This window comes from Notothenia rossii (genome assembly GCF_949606895.1).
Source record: "Notothenia rossii genome assembly, chromosome: 5".
Taxonomy (NCBI): domain Eukaryota; kingdom Metazoa; phylum Chordata; class Actinopteri; order Perciformes; family Nototheniidae; genus Notothenia; species Notothenia rossii.
Window position 1 is genome coordinate 29,731,658 of NC_136903.1, and position 21,847 is coordinate 29,753,504.

General features: G+C 39.5%; 1 protein-coding gene across 1 annotated transcript; it reads right to left on the reverse strand.

Annotated features, from left to right (window-relative positions):
• Nucleotides 1–314: 314 nt before the first annotated feature.
• Nucleotides 315–21,773, reverse strand: cbln1 (cerebellin 1 precursor). Its single transcript, XM_079681148.1, has 3 exons — nucleotides 20,976–21,773; nucleotides 19,477–19,596; nucleotides 315–2,979 (listed from the first exon to the last, which is right to left on the reverse strand). Exons 1-3 carry the CDS (start codon nucleotides 21,231–21,233, stop codon nucleotides 2,782–2,784), a joined length of 576 nt encoding a protein of 191 aa, XP_079537274.1. The 5' UTR covers nucleotides 21,234–21,773; the 3' UTR covers nucleotides 315–2,781.
• Nucleotides 21,774–21,847: the final 74 nt, after the last annotated feature.

Sequence of the window (21,847 nt, forward strand, 5' to 3'; positions counted from 1 at the left end):
AGAGAAAGAGAAGGGTGAGCATCCTAAAAAATAAAACATAAACAAATGGAAAAGAAGATTAAAGGTTAAGAGGCACCATGAGAGGGACAGAGAGTAAGAAGGAGTTGGATATAGAGAGAAAAGTGAAGATCCACAGAGATGTGGAGACAGGAGGAAACAATAACAAGAAAGACACATATAGTGAACACCACCCACCGTTTCACACACAACACACCAGGGGCTGTGTGTGCTTCTGTTTGCTTTCAGAAGTCATGCCAGCTTCCACAAAATAAACTGCCAGGCCAGGCTTAAAGTAGGTTTAAGAAAAATAAAAGTACCATTTACATTTTATTGATTTCAGAGCAAAGGAAAAAAGAAAAACATTTGATAAATTGATTGATTCATAATAATAATAATTATATTAAAAAATAAAGGTACAAATAATACAAATAGATAAATGAAAATACTTTTTTAGCTGTAGGTTTTTTTACATAAGTAGCAGTCTCAGCTTTTTCGCCACAACTTGGTTTGACCCAAAACAAAAACAAGAAGCATGTTTTTATTCAGAAGAGCAGAACGGCAGCCTCAGATTTCCACACACAATCACGAGTAAGTTTCTCTTAGAATATTTTTTTCTTTTATATAACACTGAAGTACGGAAATACAGATATTATAGTCATCAAACCAGATTCAGTTTTCAGTATTAGAATTATCATTATTGTCATCATAATACCAGTAGAATAGAAATGGTGGCTTAAATTTTGCTATATTTATATATCCTTTTGTATATATACTGTGTAAATGTATATATATGCATATATATTTATACATATACTCTATATGTATATATATATATATATATATAAACTGTATATATTATAGAGTTTGTGGTTGTAAGTTGGTTTCAGTGTCCCAAGTCCAACATTGAAGAAAAGCAAGGAAGGATCCGTGCTGGGAGGCAAACGAGTACAGCAGCAGATAAAGGACAGACAGAAGGGAGGAGAGGGGGGGACAGAAAGGAAGAGAGGGGGGAGTGAGGGGATAACAGAGGTAAAGAAAGAGAGAAATCTGCACTTGTGGGTCAACGGCATAGTCGAAAAAGAGACGAGGATCCTGGAGAGGGAGGGGTCTGAAGAAAACAGCAGCAGTGAAGGAGGGAGATGAAGCTCGGGATAAAAGCATGGTAGGAAAGGATGGAGGTGGATTTAAATATGTGTGTGGCTGCCAGAGAGATGAAAAACACACAGAAGGAGGTAACCTAGGCATATAGCAATGCTTTCTGTGTGACTTTTATCAATACCACATTAAGGTTAATTAGATAGAGTCACCAGAGTCACAAATCAGTATTGCAAAGATTGATAGAGAGTATGTATAACTTCTAAATGTTACAGTTAACTTAAATCCGTGTTTTGTGAAATGTATACTTTGTAATTGTTCTCCAATATTCCGAATGTTGTCTTTCGGGAGGATTACGGAAAACTACTTTCCTGATTTACGGTGAAGCGTGGACCAAGAAAGAAGGAATTACATTTTAGGGGCCTAACCGAATCAAGGGGCGGATACGCATATTGTTTTTCACATACATTAACGTTGAGCGATTCGGGCAATAGTGTGAGAATTAATTAATTCCTGACTTTGAAAACTCATATGAACACCCCTTTGAGTTGGAACTCAGAAACCTGAATCAACTGGTTGTTAAATGCTCTGAGGAATGCTCTTCTAAAGCACATCTTCCTTGTCCATGTTGTTAACACATGATGACCTACAACCAGTGAACACATAGAAGTTGGAAGAGCGACTTCCCAACCAGGAAATTGGACAATCCAAGTAGCACATGAATGAACCATTGGCCTTGGCAAAGGTGTTTGAGTGCCATTGTAGTTTCTAGTGCTTTTTGAAAGATTGTGCTCGCTAGCAGTGTTATTCAAAATCTTCAACTGTCCTGGAAGATATCAGGTAAATGTGTTTCTTATAACATTTTCTACAGAAACATAATTGCTGTCTGGATTATGTATAAGTAGCGCTACATTTACGTAACACACATGAGTTGTCTGGGGGAGGTCAAAAAATAACTGTCTTGCTTTTCAAAAGTTACTGACTATTGAAAATAAAAGTAAAACATATCTTTACAGGAAATGCAAATGTAGCATCTAATTTCCTGATCAGAGTTTGGTGTTCCTCCTATGGAAGTTAGAGTTTGACTTTAGGGCTAGAGTCTGACCTGAAATCAGTGCAATGTATAAAATCAAATGACTTCAAATATCCACAGTAAATGGGATATGGGGGAGCAGTTCTTCAACAAACATTCTTCAAAGCTTATGTTGATGGAGATCGATGATTGAATGAATGTGGAGAAAGAAGGGGGGGGGGGGGGTTTACACTCGGGCTTCAGTACACGCTGGAACATATAAATGATCACTTGCTTCTTTCAGCAGAGAATAAAAAAGGTTTTGGCTGTCCAAAGCTGCAGTCAAGCCACGGAGAAAACAGAGGGAGGAACAGATGGATGAAAAGGATGGATACAAGGAGGAAGGGAAGTGAAGAAGCTGGCCATACACCTTCATGTACTGGCTTCATAATTCCTCTCTCTTTTACCGAAGTATAATGTGTCATACATCTCTAACATCTCCCTCCTCCCTCTGCAGCGTCCCAAACAGAGTCTGTTGTCACATCCCCTCTTCTATTCACTTCCTTTGCTCTTTCCAACGCCCCTCTTCTTCCTCCATCTGCCTTTTCCTTCGCCATTCCCCAGCTCCTCCTCGTTCGTTTCCACCCCCTGCTCCTCCTCCTCTTCCTCTCCCTCTACACAGGGAACACCAGGAAGCCGGAGAAGGTGGAGTATTTCCATCCTCCCATTAGGTTTCCTCTCTCCAGTTTGAGGTAGGCCCGATCTCCCTTCTCCATCTGGATCAGAACCCCATTGCTGGCCGCCTCACGCGTCACATCCTGGTCGCCGGCAAACGCTGAAATCACCGGCCACCCGTTGTGCATCAGGCTCACCTGGGCAGGGCAAACAGGAAAAAGAGTTTCATTAATGCTTCCAACACGAGAAGGGAAATGTAGGGATTGAATTTTTTCCATTATCTTCCCTTTTAATGTGTTTTTGTTTATTACGTCTTACCTATTTTATACCAATGTATAGATTGATAAAATCAAAGGGGCCCTATTATAATTTTTTGGGTCTTCCCTTTCCTGTTAAATAGGTCTGTGTGCATGTAAATGGTCTTCAAAGGCTAAAATCCCAAAGTTCCCCCTAGAAGGATTTTCTCTCCAACACGCTGCTTGAATCGCCTCCATTGGCGGCAACATAATGACATCACACCGTAACACTCTTGCTTCTATTAGCTAGTGCTCCAACACGTTGCATGTGATAGGTTATGGGGCGGGACATCTCTAAGCAGTTGACCAATCAACCAACAGAGCCGGCCAAACAGCTAACCAATCAGAGCAGACTGGGCTCTGGTTTCAGACAGAGGGTGAAAGAGGTGCTGCAGCACAGTCAGTATGAGAAACATAAAGACAATTATGAACATTAAAGCATGGAGACATGTCAAAGTAGAGGCACAAAATACAAATATGAACCTGAAAAGAAATATATGAAATCCTCTTTAATGTACTAAAACCATTTACTAGTAAGGATTAGTTTATTTTAGTGTATTAGGTTAGTGTTATGTGGGTTTTTTTGCTTGTAGTTTTTCAGTTTTTATCATACACTTGTTCCCATTTTAAATGTGTTAGCATTGTCTATTGTCAATACTTCATGTTAAGTGTCAGGGCCCATATTCTCAAGCTTTGGATAGTTTATATGGGTGTCCCATTTTAGGCATTTCCATATTGTTATGTCTTGTTATTTTTAATGAAAAAATTCAATGAATTAAAAAAAATCTAAATGCCTGTGCAGCAATGCATGTAAGAACAATAATACAACAGAACATTGTGGATGGAGCAGCTTGGTGCTGTTCAGTCAGCACATTATCAATTGATATATAGGGTGATTTTTATTCAATTACCACTCGGAGAAGATTTTACAATGACTTAGAGAGACATTCACACACAAAGACACAGCAAACCCACATGGTGTCTGACTCGACAAATGTCTCAATGGGGAATAACATCGTCTTCCTACAAAGAGAAGGAGCTGTCAGTGAAGCGTCCCCTCTCTTCCCCGACCAGACGACACACACACCAGACACCAGCTTTCATCACTTCTCTTTTGAGCAGCAGCAGAAATATGAGCGCTCCCTGGATTTGTTCCCCCTGTATGCTTCGCTAAGGAATGGTTTTATGCAACCCATGGCACAGTTGCAGTTCTGAAACAAACTGAAATGAATTTCGGGGAAATGTCAGTTTATGCAGGATCACACTTGATATTAAACCTGTGAGATTACTCGCCTTTCTGTGAGCAAACTCGCTGTTCCTTGAAAAGAAAAGAGAAACACCACAGGGGTTGTGTTCTACTGCATTTATAGACACACTGCAAGACGTATGAAAGTATGAAAATACTTTATAGAGATATACAAATGTATTCTGACTTATTTATTGATCCTATACCCCTTTCAGCAAGAGCAGCTGTTGCTCAGGAGGGCAACTCTCTGGGCCAGCACTAATAACAGGAACATATTTTTTAAATGCTGTAGAAATGCAGTTAATTTGCTATTTACTAAATGTGTTTTTGCCTTCCAAAAATTGTTCAAATCCTTTGAAAAATGTTACGGCGTGACCAGATGGCATGACTTTCGAAAACAAAAATACACTGGGTCTCAGTCAAATCAATTGCGAGGAAAAGTAACCCTAGATTTGTTTTTAACACATTTGACAACTTTTTGTTGCTGATATTGGGGCAGTGGATTTAGCAAACATAATTCTATTAAAATATACAATGATTAACAGACTTCTCTCTCCCAATGTTAGCCAATGGGAAAACGTCATTTTGGGACCCAATGACACCATGGAATGAACTGACACAGAAGTTTTAGTACCAACGTTTGAACGCTGGGAAAATGGCTTTAATGGTTCCGGGGGGCTTGGTAAACATGTGTCGCTTTGAGGCACTTGGTGAAATGACTGCTGTTCAGAGGACAGTCTAATTGTGTAGGATTGCTTACAATGATGAATAGATTTTTCGGAAAGTAGAGGTGCCATTAATATCGGGTGGAGCACTTGTAATTGTTTTACTGTTTCCTGTTAAAACATTGGGACGTTTTTCATCAATAAGAAAACATCCTCTGTCTCCTCTACAAAGATACACTCATGACAAACTCTGATGTACGGTACAAACGTCCACCTCATAACAAAGTGCTTTTTAAAATGTTTTTTTTCACAGACATCACGCCATTTTTCTTTACATTATTTACACAGCAAGCCAGTTTTCATGTTTCATCTTTCCATAGTGCACTTTAATCCAGATAGAAAATCACATCTCAGCTCTAAATACGTCAAAATGTTTCTGTACCCCACCTGTAAGTAAATTATTTGAAAACTGTTGCCTAGTGATGGGACACAGTTATAAGCTTACCATAATTATACACTTATCCACCTCATTTAACTACCTGATGGTCTGTGTGTGTGTGTGTGTGTGTGTGGGTGTGTGTGTGTGCGTGCGTGTGTGTGTGTGTGTGTGTGTGTGTGTGTGTGTGTGTGTGTGTGTGTGTGTGTGTGTGTGTGTGTGTGTGTGTGTGTGTGTGTGTGTGTGTGTGTGTGTGTGTGTGTGTGTGTGTGTGTGTGTGTGTGTGTGTGTGTGTGTGTGTGTGTGTGTGTGTAGATGGAGAGCCTGTCAGAGTCAAGAGCTCTCTCGGCCCAGCACTCCTCTTAATAGCAAGCTGAACTTAGCATCTGTATGTGTGGGAATGTGTGTATGCGTCTCTAAATATGTGTGTGTTATTCTGTCAGCCAGTCTGTACATTTGATGAAAACACTCAGACTGTACTTAAACTATTTTTTTTGTTTTCAGAGTAGAAACACAGGCTGGGTCATGGCAAAATGTTCATTTCACTATGATGAAAAATGTATCTAGTTAAGGCCTTAATGAATTTAAATATAAATTGTGCTGTGTTGCATGCATCATTATACACCTATTATTCTGTCTGTAGAGTGGTCATTTGGGACTAATGTGAGGCGAAGGAGGCATCACTCAGAGAGCATTGTCTTGACTCTCTGTTTTGAACGTGGCCCATGTTGTACTGTAGGGAAAATAACTCTCCTTTTTGTATGTTCATTCCACTTCCACTTTTGACAGTATCGTACTCCCTCTCCTGATCCATATTCATCCTCACTTTGAAGTCCCGAGCCAGAAAAATAGTCTCAGCCTTTGAGGCAGTGACATAAAAAAAAAATGCTCTCGGATGAGGAAAGGTCACCAATGTCAGCAGGTTTCAAACGGTTCTTTATAGTGAACTCAAGGACTAGACTGAAGGAATACGTTAGTTTAATATGCCAATGTGTGGAAAACCAAGTCACAGCTGCAGCGTAATTAACTGGTGTACAATAAATTGGTTTATTACCTGTGTCTTTATAATAAAGGGATGCAGAATATTGACATCCCTGACTCATTATTTCCATGGACAATTCAGCTAATAACATTTACAATACCACCACACGTGTTGTCTACTCCAGCAGAGTGCACCCAATTAGAGTGGCCACCTTACAGGCAAACCCTCCTGAATTAGGGTCTATTTTGATTCATTACAAATAGGAAACTGTTGATGAAAATCCCCAGGCAGTGAATGAGATGAGAATAAAATCACTTCTGAAATCTCAAACACTATATTTGGATCTACTCCTGCTGTGCGTCGGCTATCATTAATAACTGACAACGCTCCAAACAACATAAAGAGGTAAATAAAGGAAACAAGGTCATAATGAAATGAACTAAATACCCCTTTAGTGGAGGATTTTCAAGGATTTTTAGCAATTATGATGAAGATGGTGGGTTTGAGATAAAAGGATACAGAGTCTGTCAAATATTTTTAAATCTTTAGTGATGCTTAATACATTTAAATAGTTTCAGTTATTATTATTATTATTATACAAAATTGATGTATACATAAATGAACGGGGACAATGTGGCTCAATCTATCAAAGTATTTTTGTAGGCCAATCCAGAAGTTAGAAGAAGGGGTCACTCAACAGAAGCCAATGAGATTTGTTTTTGAAACGAACTATACCACGGTTGCTATGCCATGCATCACCACCACTGTGTTGAATGCGAACCCGTGTTGGACGTGGTGACCTAGTCTTATTAAGTCACTTCTTAGCAAACGCCGTTTTTAAGTTTACCAGTGAAGTATTTGCTGACGTTTTCTGAATCATAAAGACAAAAACCAATGACTCTGAGACAAGGGAACAGGAAGTGGTAAAATGGTAAAAACTCAGTTTCAGATTTGAAGACTCATGACTGCACCACTCCATAAGGTTTGCTTTCACAACATAATTAATTATCTCTCTCTTTCACAATGAAAGCATTACTGTATGCAACTTATCAAAATAGCTTGCAGTAGCTATCAGCAGTTAGCGGGACGATCTAACTGCTTGAAAAACTTATTTGAGGAGGCAAATACATTTGACAGGAAAAGTAATAAAAAAGATTCTTACTTTTAAACTAGATCACTAAGTAACAAAACCTTTTATTTGTATAATTGGTTGATCCTATTTGTCCAGCTTTTTGTTTAAATGTGTCGAACTACACTAGCATTAGCCATAAAAAGAAAGGCAGTGTGTCCTGTGTTTTGTTAGCACTGAAGAAAATGTAAGGTGACCTGACAGCATCGCACACAATAATACAACTTGTAAACATAAGGGGGGGGCGGTATCTGTTTCCCTTTTACCATCCACTTCTTTCTTGCAACAAATCAAGCAGAAACACTTAAAGGAGGCCAGTCTAAAAATATCAAGTACTTCCTCCCCCACCCAAAACGTCCAACGGAGCACTACTTTCAATACGGATGACGGACACTAAAAAGAAAATTGTATGTGGAGAGGTGCAGCCAAAGTCTTCAAGTTAGCCTCATTAACCTCTAGATCATAATAGAAAAAAAGCACGGGAGAAGAGACGCGGGAGAAAGACAGGAAGAACATGCATATGGATGGATAGAAGGGGGGATTAAACAAGAGGAAGAGTAAGGCAGCCAGAATAGTGAGAGGGGGAGAGGGAGGGGGAGGCATGGTTCCTGTCCAGTGTGCATGTAATGCTTCCAAACAGAGACAGAGATGCCAGACAAAGAAAAGCCAGCATCGCTACATCTCTCTGTTCCTCTCAGATACACACACAAACCATGCAGACACAATGCCGCCTCTCACCTACCCAACCATTCACTCATGTGAAACTCACACTTACAAGCCTTTACCCCTACCCTGAACCCACATGTTTTGACTCCCTGCAGACACTGTCTCTTTGTTGCAGTCAATCATTTAAATACTCTGCTTTGTAGAGCAAGTGAGACCTGGGATCTGAAACAAAGCTGGGCCTACTGTACCTACCAGTCAATAATGGCCTTTTGGCATGTTGACTCTTAAAATACATAATGGGACAGTTAACAGATTTTTGACTCTGTAGGAATAAAATCAGGACACATATGAGAGAGAAATATCGGCTTTATGTTATGTCCCAATGCAGCCATGTTATATTTTTTAGCAGGGATCAGCAAGAGCAGTTCTCTTATTTAGACTTTATAACCAAAGTCCAGTCATTTTGAACATTTGAAAACAAAGATTGTTTCGGATGCATAAAAGTAGCCATTGACACATGTAGGTGACACATTATATTTTCCCCCTAAAATGGCTACATTTTGAACAATGGTTCAGTGTTAAAATCATCAAGAAAGCTAGCTTACGTTAGCTGTTAGCATCTGTGTAAAAGCTGCTAACGTCTAAAAACTAGAGCAATGCTCTACAGAGTTTCACTCAAGTGAGTAAATTACATTTCAGATAACAAAGCAAGGCAAGAATACAAATCTCTTTTGGGTTTTCTCTTGCTATCTCTCTCTTTCCTTTTCCCCCCATCCTTCTCTTCCTCCAACACACACACACACAAACACACACACACACACACACACACACACACACACACACACACACACACACACACACACACACACACACACACAACACACACACACACACACACACACACACACACACACACACACACACACCTCTATTAATGAAGATCAAATGTTGCTTCTGCCTGTGTGAAGCACACACCAATGAAAACTCTCTCACACACATGCACACTGTCAACTGAACCCTTACAATGACCAACCATAAATATAAAAGTATGATAATAGGGCTGTGCATAGTGTCAGGCCACCATCGAACAGATTCATTAATGCATAAGCACCAATTAACTGGTTGAGTAACGGGGTGTGTGTGGGAGAGGGAGGTAATGGGGAGGAAGCAAAAAAGGCAAAAGAAGAAATAGAAATAGGAGTGAAATGAACAGAGAAGGTTGGAGGGAATAAAAGATAAAATGAAAATCTGCCTCTTGATATGTAAATAGAAGTTTTCTGACGTCTCAGTGCACCACTTAATGCCGACGACATGATGACATCCTGTTATTGCATCATCAATTCCTGTCCAGTCCACAGTCTTGACATGACAATGATACTGTTTTGTCTGTCTCTCTTTCTCCACGTCCTTTTTCCTTCTTCTTTAATTCCTCCATATTTTCCTTTGCTTTCACTACTCTCCTTCTTGTCACCTCTCTTTGCTTTTCTCTCCACCATCTTTACAGACTGATACATATAGATGTGGTGATGGATACATGCATAACGATGCCTATGTCTGGGGCCTGTGACAGCCTCTCTCTTTGAAATGGCCAAGTTTCCAGTATTAGAAGTCCTTTTGAAGTTTTAGCAAAGTTACTCCAGGGTCGCATCACAGGGGGAATGTGAGAGATTTTATTGATATAGCATTCATCCATACAGAGATATAGGCATATACATTAAACTCATAAGTTACATTTGCTGGCTTGCTGTGTTTTGTGTCGTTGCACTTGCTTTATGTTTTACTTTGTTAGCAGGTTAGCTCGATGGTCTTTTAAAGGTAATGTGATAGAAAGACATGCACATTACAACTGACTATTTTTAGGAAAGTGGTCTATTGCTCTTAGTGTTAAAAATGTACGTATTTATTAAAACTGGAAAATTGGGTGGGGCTAGTATTAAAGGGATGTTTACTTAATATTTAAAAGCAGGAAATAACAGGACAAGAACCCCAGGGTTAAATGTGAAAAAAGATATATTTATACACGTAGATGTGGAAAATATACATGTGGAAGTACAACTTTCCAGTCCACGGTTGCTGCTAAGACTATGCTGCTTGAGTGAAGGTACTTCGGGCAAATACTGATTTACAATAGACTGTTATGCAACATTTGTAATAATGTTGTGGAAATATATGACGAGGCTAAATATAATCCTATTAGCATTTGCAACTATCTGCCTGCTCCTTATACTTTCAATTTGCAGAATTCTCTATAACATACTGTGTTTGAATTGTTCTCATAATTAGAATCTGGCCGGGCACTTTATTTAGGTCAACTCCGTCTATTCGGTGGCTTCAACAAGCTTTTAAATTTTCTGATGTCTGTACTTTGTTGATGTACCTTTTGAGCACATTTTGTGGAAACCAACAGTAGGTGGTTTCTAGCTAAATACAAATCTAGAAATGCAATTACAAGCCTATTACTCTCAGTGGGCCATAGATGTGTTTTGTAAACATGTATAATACGCCATTTTGAATGCTATTAGTCCACAAATTGAAGAACGAGTGAACATGTTATGTCTGTCAGTTGGAAGAAAAAAAAGGTACCTTTGGCACGAAACAATTACATAACAGCATTAGTAAGTGTTTATGTAAAGGATTACTTACTGATCTGCTATTTATTTAGTTCTATTGAGGGAAAAGCATTGTTCCCCCGGCCAATATCAATCCATATAATTGCTGTATATGGCACTGGCATTATAACAGTTTCCCCTCAAGCACTATATCGTACAGTCCCATTGTAGATACCACAAACAAAAGACAGTCATTGTTTCTTCTAGAATCTCTATCCTTTATCAGTGCTGCAGTGATGGATGTGCACTGCTGGACAAAGGACATTAGTCATAAAATAAATTACTAACTTTTCATTGTAATTGGCCAAATCAGGCACAGTGGTAAGAAGCATGTAACACCATGGTAATGCAGCCCACTTGTTCATTTGAAACATGCCAGTACCAAATAAAGCTGTAACTGGTCTGCTGTTTATCAGTACTACCTAGTCAGATACATTGGTAGGTGTATGGCCTTTATCATGGAAGGCTTTCGGATCTTCACAGAAAGAAAAGCAAAGGTGTGAGTGCTGTGAAATCCAAGCAATAGATGGATCAAATCCAAAAGACATGTTGCAAAGTGATGGGTGCAACCATAGCAAAGGTCAGAAGTTTTCTAAAGTATTTCCATTTGATACCAGGGCAAAAAGACAGATCTTACGAATGACAGCAAATCTTTACCAGTCTTCATCAATTTAGCCTCAGGGAACAACATCATTAAGTTAAGGAAGCCAGTGGGCAAATCCTTCAAACGTCATATTTCTTCTTTAGGGAAATTCTAAACAACAGCTAAATGTCAAAACACATCAAGAGAAGACAATTCATTAAGAAAGGTCAGATGAGGACTTCACTGAGAGCAGATGGCCCCTCATACGATTTGTTATCGAACACACCAATAACCAAGAACCAATGATTTGATGCTGATGGAGCACGTATAGACAAATAAGAAAGATTGTGCTTCTAAACGTCCAACTTAATATTATCTGTTTTTTCCAACTTTAAAAACTGGCCCCTCTGACAAGGGTCAAGTCTTTCCATTATGCTCCGACAAAACGTTGGGCTCCAGCACAGCAGTTGATCCTAAACTGCTCTCTGTAGCATTGGCACAGCAAGCCATGCAAGTCTCAATCTGGAAACGGTTTGTACACACACACATGATGATGACGATGACGTATGCATTCACTGTTCAAGGTTTAGCAATTCTGGATAAACTGGACAAGGTTGAACTGTCATTAAGAAAATCTGCCATAGTTTGAACGCATAATACTTTGACCGTTTTTACGATACTTGGGAAGGCTGAACAATTAAAGCCCTGATCCCCAAATCAGCACATTTGTTTTACTGTGAGAAAGGATGTGGCGAACCTACTAAAACTACTTTAAGACCATTTTTCTTTATAAATGAGGGCCAATCCATACTGAATATACAATATGAAGGCTTCTACAAAATTGGATTTTAAATGTTTTTTTCCTCTGGATATTGCTGGTTGAGACATCACCAAAGAAACGGCAGACTTTGAGTCTTGCTCTGACACATCAACACAGCTGTAGACTGGTAGTGATGCAGCAGCCAGGCTCACAGACTTTGAAGCTGTAAGCTACACAAAAATATAGACTTTGATTTGGGTGACTAACTGAAGGACTTCTCAGTACATCAAGCAGTACATGTGCCTCTTTAAAAGCTTTCTGAATGCATGATGTCAGCACCATGGTTTTACTTTCATTATAAAAGCTGACTCAAAATAGCGTCCCTCTAACATTTACAAGCACAATTAAGAGTGTAACTTTCAACAAGATTGTGTGTAATTATTGATTCAGGAAAGAGTTATTGAGTTAAACATTGCTTCAAGCCAAAAGAAAATGTAAATGCTTTCACTATGTCTACAGTAATGAATATGTTTTGTTTGGTCTTGTTCATTTAAAAGAAAATTAATTCAACAACTTTCACTTGAGAATTAACCAGAGCAACTTTCCATAATGGATTATGTGTGTGTGTGTGTGTGTGTGTGTGTGTGTGTGTGTGTGTGTGTGTGTGTGTGTGTGTGTGTGTGTGTGTGTGTGTGTGTGTGTGTGTGTGTGTGTGTGTGTGTGTGTGTGTGTGTGTGTGTGTGTGTGTGTGTGTGTGTGTGTGTGTGTGTGTGTGTGTGTGTGTGTGTGTGTGTGTGTGTGTGTGTGTGTGTGTGTTAGGGGGTATCTATAAATTCCATTTACACAAACACCCACGGGGAGAAACATGTCTTTTCCTTACTCCCTGACTTATTGAACTTGACTTTGTAATAGCACACATTGAGAATCCTTTTGATAATGGGTGATTTTAATGGACATGTCACCAGTATGGTCACCACCATATCTGACACCAATTAAATCCATAAAAATGTCACATTAGAGAAAATAACTAGTATGAAGTAAAAAAAAATCTTAATTTTCTTGAAGTCAATGTTTTTTCTGAGTGGGTTTTTTCTTAAATGCCTGAAATAAAGTTGGGTTAAAATAGACTTTTGAGATTCTGTGTGTCCTAAAAATGGTGGCTGCTAACAAGTGGCTAAACGAGGCTGCTAAAGGCAATCCCGCCGAACTGAAGTCCACCTTTTAGTTTTAAGCTTAGCGGTGGTGATACGAAGCCATGCAACGTGAAAACAACCTCATAATCATAAATGTTCTATAAAGCAAAATCCCAGAGACATGGCTCTATGTCAGGGAAACAAGTGTATATCAAACTTTGACGGAGTATGTGTGGACTCTCAGCATTCATAATATCCACAGAGAGCTTGTTTCACCCTTGTAAAGCCAAACTAGCAAACAAGTTTTTGTAGAGGGGTATCTTGGTCAAACTTCAGCATGCTTGAGTGTGTGGTTTGACCATGTCCTGGATATAGGAACGACGGGATCCAGTAACGGCACAGTAGGCCAGTACCAGTGTTTTGAAGCGAATGATGGCCGCCACAGGTAGCCAGTGAAGCGATTGGAGGAATGTGTTAGTTTCGGAGGATGAAAACCAGTCATGCTGGAGCATTCTGGATGTTTCTTCTAGTGTAGTTCTGCCATTAGCAATGGGTTAATCCTATGGTATTTTACATTGCATAAATTAGCGGTAATGTATTCCTTACCCACACCTCTAGTATTCTTACTTATCATAACTCACTGCATCGCCTAAACAGAACACCCCGGTTGAATTTTATCCTAAAATTAAATATTGATATGAGCAGGTAGTGAGACCTAACAAATTGTTTTAATAATTTGGTAAAGCTTTAATAACCCAAAGCAGAATGCGTGATCAAAGTCAGATGGTCTTCATCAGGCGACCATGCAAGTCTGGACAAAATTAAATCCATCCACTAGTTGTTAAGACATTAAAAAGGCCATCATTGCCATCCACAGAATACATTTCAGCAACATGTTTAAAAATGACTCTACAAAAAGCAGAATTGTCAATACACACCCTTGAAAGGAGCTTGTGTGTGAGGCCTATCAACTCGCAGGATATACGGTTTCTCTGGCCAGCTGCAAACCAACTTCATTATCTAGTCTCTTCACCTTGCCTCTTCCGCCATTTCAAAGGCAGGAGAACATAGGAATAGATAAGGAGTTTATTTATGTGGCTTGGACTGGTGTCTCTGTCCCCTGCATCCCCTCTGTATGGGATGAACATGGTCTGAGCCAGTGGTAGAGGACTAGTGTATATCTATGTTTTCATCTTCATAGAAAAAATCATGCTGTTGATTCTCTTCCCACTTAAAAATGTGCAACACACCACCACACTGCCGGACACTCACTTCCCTAACACAAAGGCTGTAGTATGATGCCAGTGTTGTGACATTGACCGTATGAGTGATTTTTTTAGGTGCTTTAAGACGAAAAGACGCCCATTTTCTACATTAATCTGTTGTATTTGGCTCATCACCAATTTTTTTTAATGCCTAGATTTGACTGTTTAGCATGATGTTGGCTGTAGTATGAAGCTGCATAACAAATCAGACTATATTAAATAAACAGTTTGATGATATTTAAAGATATCCAGAAGGGACGTGGCTTTTTCAAAGTTTGATCCCAGCGGTTTTAAAGAGTGAATGTTTTTTTAAAACGGAACACTTTAAGGAAGTGGTGCTCATGTAGCGTTATTGCAGCGCTATAACTATTTTATTCACGGACTTCCTCATAGAAAACAGTCACACATCATATTCATTGTCGATCATATAAAACCAACATGTAACAATGTAAAATGTAACAAAATTCTCTTTAAAAAAAACGTTGTAATCAGCTAATACCGGTTAAGGGCATGCTCATAATAATATTATTAATATAATTGGATTTTAAAATCCTTACCAATACAAAACACAAAATATATTTTGTTAAATTAAATGCATAATAATGAGTTAAACCAATACGTTATGACATTTATCACAAAATCTATTTAGTTTAAGAATGGAATTACTTAAGTAAATTGAAATTATATTATACCATTTTGCAATTACTAACAATGATCTTGCCTTAGTGCAGTACAATTGACAGGGGCTGCTTGTGTTGCTCTGTTTTGACTGCATGGCATTTCAAAACAGAGCATGTGGTGTCAAATATCTTACTACAACACAGGATGCCCCCATCTACCCTCGTTAAATAATAATACAATGTGTGTTTCGTAAACTAAAGCAATACATGGGCTGGTTCTGAAAGAGTTGAAAGGATTCTGCTTTGTTGCAGACAGAAGCAGCAGCTCTGGGTCAAATTATAAAATAAGTTCTTATAACCCAAAGAGCAGCGTGTAAAGGTCAAATCGGAGCAGCGTGCTCATAAACAGCTTGAAGCAGTGCCTCCAGGTTTCCATCCCTCAATGGGAAATTGAGAGTAGCAGGAAGGCTTAATACACACACAGCACAGGCATTAGATGTGCTCCTTGTGAAGTGTTCACCCCTACAGAGCTGCTGTGACACGAGGCTTGTGAATGCCATTTCTGAATGCTAAGGTGTTCTACGGCACTTTACTGCTTAGAATGTAACTTATTCGTACTACAAAACCTCACTGAACTCCAATATACTCTGCTATATGTCTTTCCTTTAAATCTCCAGGCTAAGTAAGGTTTTTATCCTGAAAATTGACTCCACGGCGATTTGAAATAAATACAAGTGACTGACTGATTAGTAACAATAAGTGGGACAACTTTTTTTTAATGAAGCCCCTAATCTCACACTAATTACACCAATGTTCCTGAATCCTGGACCCTACACTCTTCCATAAGTGGGTCAAAAAGGACCCGTATTAAAATAATATGTCTTTTTATGCCATTTTTGTCATTTTGGTTAAGACAAATCACTTGTATATATATATATATATTGTATATAATATTTAGTATTATATTTTGGTTCATATTACAAATATTTTATATTTAATTTTTCACTATTTATACTTTTAGAAAAAAATTATTACATGTTGAAAAAAAACGTTTTCCTATAGAAAATGCATGCGGGTCATTTTTGACCCACTTATGGAAGCATGGGGTAGTCATACAAAAACTACAATTTCTTAAAATGTAAATAAAAAATTTGAATGGCATGACATGACATGTTTTTTGAGGAATAGCTGGAATATGAAATGATAAAAAAAAATGTAATTACAAAGATACTCCAAGAAAACCAAAAAAGACCCACTTGTGCATCTAAGGGTTAATGAAGCCCCTAACATATTACCATACCAATAATAAGTGTATTGATTTAAGTGAAATTTATAATTGTATCAAGATATTCCAATTAACCTTTGCTCAATACAAATGTGTATTGAATAGAGCTTGAACCCATCATAATGTAAATCAATGCAAAGCTGTCAGTTAGCTCTATCATGAAGTTAAGCAGGACTGTGATGCCCACCTGCTGCGGACCGCTCAAAGAAAAGCTAACGTCCTAGCTCTTCTGGTTGTTTCCTCTCGGCGCCTCGTCGGTTTGCCTTTCTGATCCGTAAGCTCTTTGTTCCACACTGTAGGTATACGATGTTCAGTAAGGGATGTAGGACTCATTTGTTTCAGTTTGATTTGTGCATAACAGATGACACCGAAGGAAAAAAAGAGAAGTGTTCGATATGTATATTGTAAGTATGTTTCAAAAACAACGTTTTTTTTCATTAGAGGAGATACTAGGTATGGGTAGTTCTCTTTGGAACAGAGGATATATTGGTTTCAATTTGAAATTTTTCTGTTTAATTGCTAGGCGAAAAACAAAGAGATCCAGCTGCTTTTTGACACCCACATCACTTCTCTCACCCTCACAGATAGATAGATCTCTGCACAGGAAAGGGCTGATGAGCGATGGAACAAACTGTTTTTCCTTCTCTCTGTACATCTACCCAGCAGCCACTGATCAATACTTACTCATGATGTCTGCTTTTTTCTCTCTTCGCCCTGCCTGAACCTTCTCCTTCTTTTTCCTTCCTGTCCATCCTTTGTTATTTTCTGACGTCTCTCTTTCTTTTTCCTCCCACAATTTGTGTTCCTTCATTTCATTTCCTTTTTTTCTTTGTTTCCTATTCACTTTCTTTTTTCACCATCTACCCTGTCCTTCAATCCATATTTTCCTCCTCCTTTGACACTGTTTTAAATGTCCTCAGCCATTCCTCTCTATCCCTATCGCCCTCCTCTCCCCGCTGCCTCTCTTCTCCTGCATGCACCACAGTAGCTGCCTCTAAGGCAATCAAACAGTGGGAGTTTTCAACACAGCAGATGCGCTGGATGGATGGATGGGAGGATGAGTGGAAGAGGTTGAGCGGCAGGCTTGGAGGAGAGAGGACAACCTACACCTGTTTTCGTGTCAGAAACGTGTCAGAACACAGCTTCTAAATACGTTTTGAAATGATATTACTATATTTAAAATAATTTCGTTATTTCAACTTGAGTGTGGAACTCCAGTCTAGAGTTGAGCATCAGTCAGGAAATCATCTCTTCTTATCTCAAGTCACTCTTTCACTGTTTTCCTTCTTATATCTCAGTTTCATATTGAGAACATCATAACTTAGCACAAATAACACTCCTAATGTTAATGTGACAGGCATTGTGTTCTGCCTGGTATCACAGAGTTAATTACAATAGTGCCATGAGTCAGTATTTGCCATCCACTGTCTATTTACGCTCAGTCACACACAAATGACTGGGAGTGCGCGCCCGAGCTTCACGTAGCATTTACCCCTCACATACCGCCCGCCCGCCCTCCTCGTTGTTGTTATTGTTGTTACTGCTGCTGCCATGCTAATTAATTCAACACTCCAATAATAAAGTATAAGTAGAACAACATAACGCCAAAGACCCGGGGATCCAACAGCATAATTACACAACAGTTTAATTTGCAAGCGGTACATTGTAATTAACACAGTGTGGTTTGTAAAGCGCCATCACGTGTATGTTAAACGCTGGAAATGGGCTTTAGACTGCTCAAGTGCTTCATCGCTTGACACATGAAAATAATCTGGAGACTGCATCTAAGGCATAGTTAACACCAGTTAGTAGGATGAAAGGAGGGTTGTGAGACTGCAGGCAGTGTGTGTGAGGAACAAAAAATAGGAAAACATTATTATTTATACGTAAAACCCATATGAGTGTGCTGTGTGTAAGAGGGAGACAATTCAAATGCCTGTGTCCGTTTGCTATGTTTCAAATGTACTTAATATTTAAATGTTAACAAAAAGCTTGGATTTATTTAAACAATGTGGGAGGTGGCCAAAATACTGGACAAGAAAATGAAATATCCCTCTTAGGCTATGTAAAAAAACCTATACAATCCATTGTGTGAAACTCCCAGTCTTCGCTGTTTCCGTGTTCTTTCGCACCTCCTAAAACTTTGTGTCCCTCTGCCTGAATTTCTTTCTTATCGCTGCCAACATTTGTTTGCGTTTTTTAAGGCACAGGGGGTAGGCTTTTACCAATCATAGGGTCAGCGGTTTGATCCCACACCCAGCAGGCACTGACCTGGACAAATGCTACCTTCTGCACTCATATTGACATGTGGCATAATGATGAAGAACACTCATGTGAAAACACAATAGCTATGCAGTTGTTCTATGCCAAGAATTTCAAGAGATACCTAATAATGGCAGTTGATGAAGAATAATGAATATGTAATGTGTTGTGCCCAAAAAACCCTCCCAGTCTTAAAATGTGCAAGATACTTAACCCCACATTGCTTCCATAGGCATGTCTGTACTGAAGTGCACGTAAGTTGCTTTGAATTTTTTTTAAATAATCATAAATCATGTAATGTAATAGAAAACATTATTTTTAATATCTAAATAAAACCTGTCCAATGTGACTGAAACTTCCACTTAATGTTTTCATATTTCTAAAGAATCTATTGCAGCCTGCTGCTGAGACACAGGAGGAAACGTCGCTGTCCATGGTGCTGAAAGTAAAGCTGCTGATGCCGCGTGGCCCTCTTCGCGCTCTACACCGCACCCCGTCACTTCTGACGGCTGCTCGCGCTTGATTCGGCTCTGTCCTCTCTGCATGTATTGATTAATTATGATCGGGCCGGCGGGGGACCAGCTTTCATGTTAACGCCCGCCTCCTGCGCTGTCTCCCGGGAAAGACATCTCAACTACAAAACGACTTCCAGTGCGGCGGATAATCAACTTTTGTGAGGGAGAAAAAGTGTGGAAGGGCACAAAGGCACACACATAAAAGTCATACGAAACACAAAAAACACACAAAAGAAGGCTACCTGTATAGTTTGGCGGTTGTAAACTTTCACTACGTGGAAGTTAAAACTGTAAATCCCTTTGCGCGGTGAGATGAAATTACTTCTCTCTTCGTCAAAATTTTTCCCAACGTTTACTAGAACCTAAAAGAAAGAAAGAAAGAAAGAAAGAAAGAAAGAAAGAAAGAAAGAAAGAAAGAAAGAAAGAAAGAAAGAAAGAAAGAAAAAAAAAAGAAAAAAGAAAGAATTAATTAATTAATTGATACAAAAAATACTTTATCCTGCTTTTCTTTTACAGGATTTCTACTCAGGCACTCTGTGATCACAAGATTATAAATAATTTATACACAAACAAAGAGCATTTCAACAACTAAATGCAAAGTCTTCACAATTTTTGATTAGTAATATTCTCAGATAAACATGGTTTATTATATCAAAATATTCAATTAATTATCAGAGAGTGAAACCTTTTCTATAGTCCATATTTCATTTTTCTAGCCTACTTTTTCATCTCGTAATACTTCCTAAGATAGCCTTTTGAAATGGACTCTAAGGGCCCCTCAGGCCCCGGACCACACATTCAGATCCACTGATAGTCTGCTTTTATCTAGGCTCCCCCCCTCTGTGAGAACTTCCAAACTTTATGGGAAATGAAAGGGGACTTAATTAATCTTTTAAATGGTATTTTCAATTATGTATCTGCAGCCAAATGACTCGTTTTATGGACGGAGGCGAACTATGGCGTGTAATTGAACGGCAGTTTGAGAGAGAATTAACCTTTAACGGGAGGCGGGAAGGACTCAGCCCTCGCGACCTTCCGTTACTAAATTATTTGGCGAGATGTCAGTTCCTATCCCTTATTGTCAGCTCTGAAAAGTTGAAATATTAAAAGGGCTTGTTTATCAGCCTATTATTTCCCAACTGCTACCTATACAAATAATCGTTACCGTCAGAGACAGATTAATTTCTGCTCCGTTGTTAGTTATCTCGAGTGGAGATGTCCATGAGGCCATTACCAGAGGTGCACGAGATGCAGCTGCGCATAAATCTAGCCACCATATCCACCCTGGATTCTATTAACTGTATATGTATGCACAACATGCTCCTAAACTGTGTCAGCCTGAGGCTAATTGTACACACACCTTTTAACCCTAACCATTTGTATTAGTAGTATCAACGTGCATCAAAAGGAAAAATAGGGTAATACATAGGAAAAAAACATCCTATTTTTGTTTCTGGTGTTTCTATGAAATGTGTGACATTGAAGTCTACTTTAAGCCATTAATTGGTAGCTCAACGTGTATTCCTTCCAGACTTATTTAACAACCGTCACACAAAGCAAGCCATATACACATTCTCACACAAAACCTTTAACTTTAAATGTTAGCTGATAATTCTGTCATCCGGTATAGAGTAATATTCCCTTGAACTAAAATGGCGTAAAACTGACTGATAACAGTTGTAAACTAACTTTCCTTCCTTGATTTGTTGGTATTTTAGAGAACATAAATGTATTCTCCTACCCGGTCGAAGTAGATGACCATGGTCCGGTTGCTCATCTCGGAGGGTTCATGGTTGGTGTTCCGGACTGCGGAGAACGCCACTTTGGCGCTGCCGGAGCGCACCGAGATCCCGAGCGCGGTCCCTGTGGGGTCCGCGGCCGGGTTGGAGTCGCACACCACGAGGCACTTCCCCTCCAGGATGATTGGTTCCGTCTCGTTCTGAGCGCGAGCCGGGCTCACCGCGAGCCACACGGCACCCAGGAGGCAAAACGCCAACATACCGGACCAGAACGATGAACTTCTTCGCTCGTCTTCACACCGTCCGCCGCGGGTCTATCCCCCTTGAGAAAAGTAAGGTAGGAAGAGTTTCCCAGTGTTCCCCAGATGAACGTTAATGAAGCTTGTTTTACAACTAGATGCCACTCCGTCTTCTAGGATTGAATTTGCCCACTGCGCACTGTTTCTCCCTCGCGGAGTCTCTTGGAGGGGAAACCACACGGTTTATTTTTAGGCACCTCTCCTTTTTTTCTGAAATCAGTTTACTGTCCCTGCATCTCCAGTGGAGTCGCCAGTTTTCACCTCTTATTTTCTTCTCTCCTCACTTCTCAGCAGCTTTGCTGTCACTTGAAAACACAATAAGCAGGAGTCGCGCGCTGTGCGGAGGGGCCCTGGACGAGTGACGAGGCAGCAGAACTCATAGCGCGCGGGGGGAGCTCCGTCTGCTCTCTCTCTCGCGCGCTTGAATTATTGATATGTGAGATATGAGAGTTTCAAACACAAAAGGCTCGAGAGCAAGGGACGAGGCTCGCGAGCGCAAGATGCTCCCGCCCTGGTCCTACTTTTTTTTCACAGACCCCTCCCATCCCCCCGGTAACTGAGACCCATCATGGGAT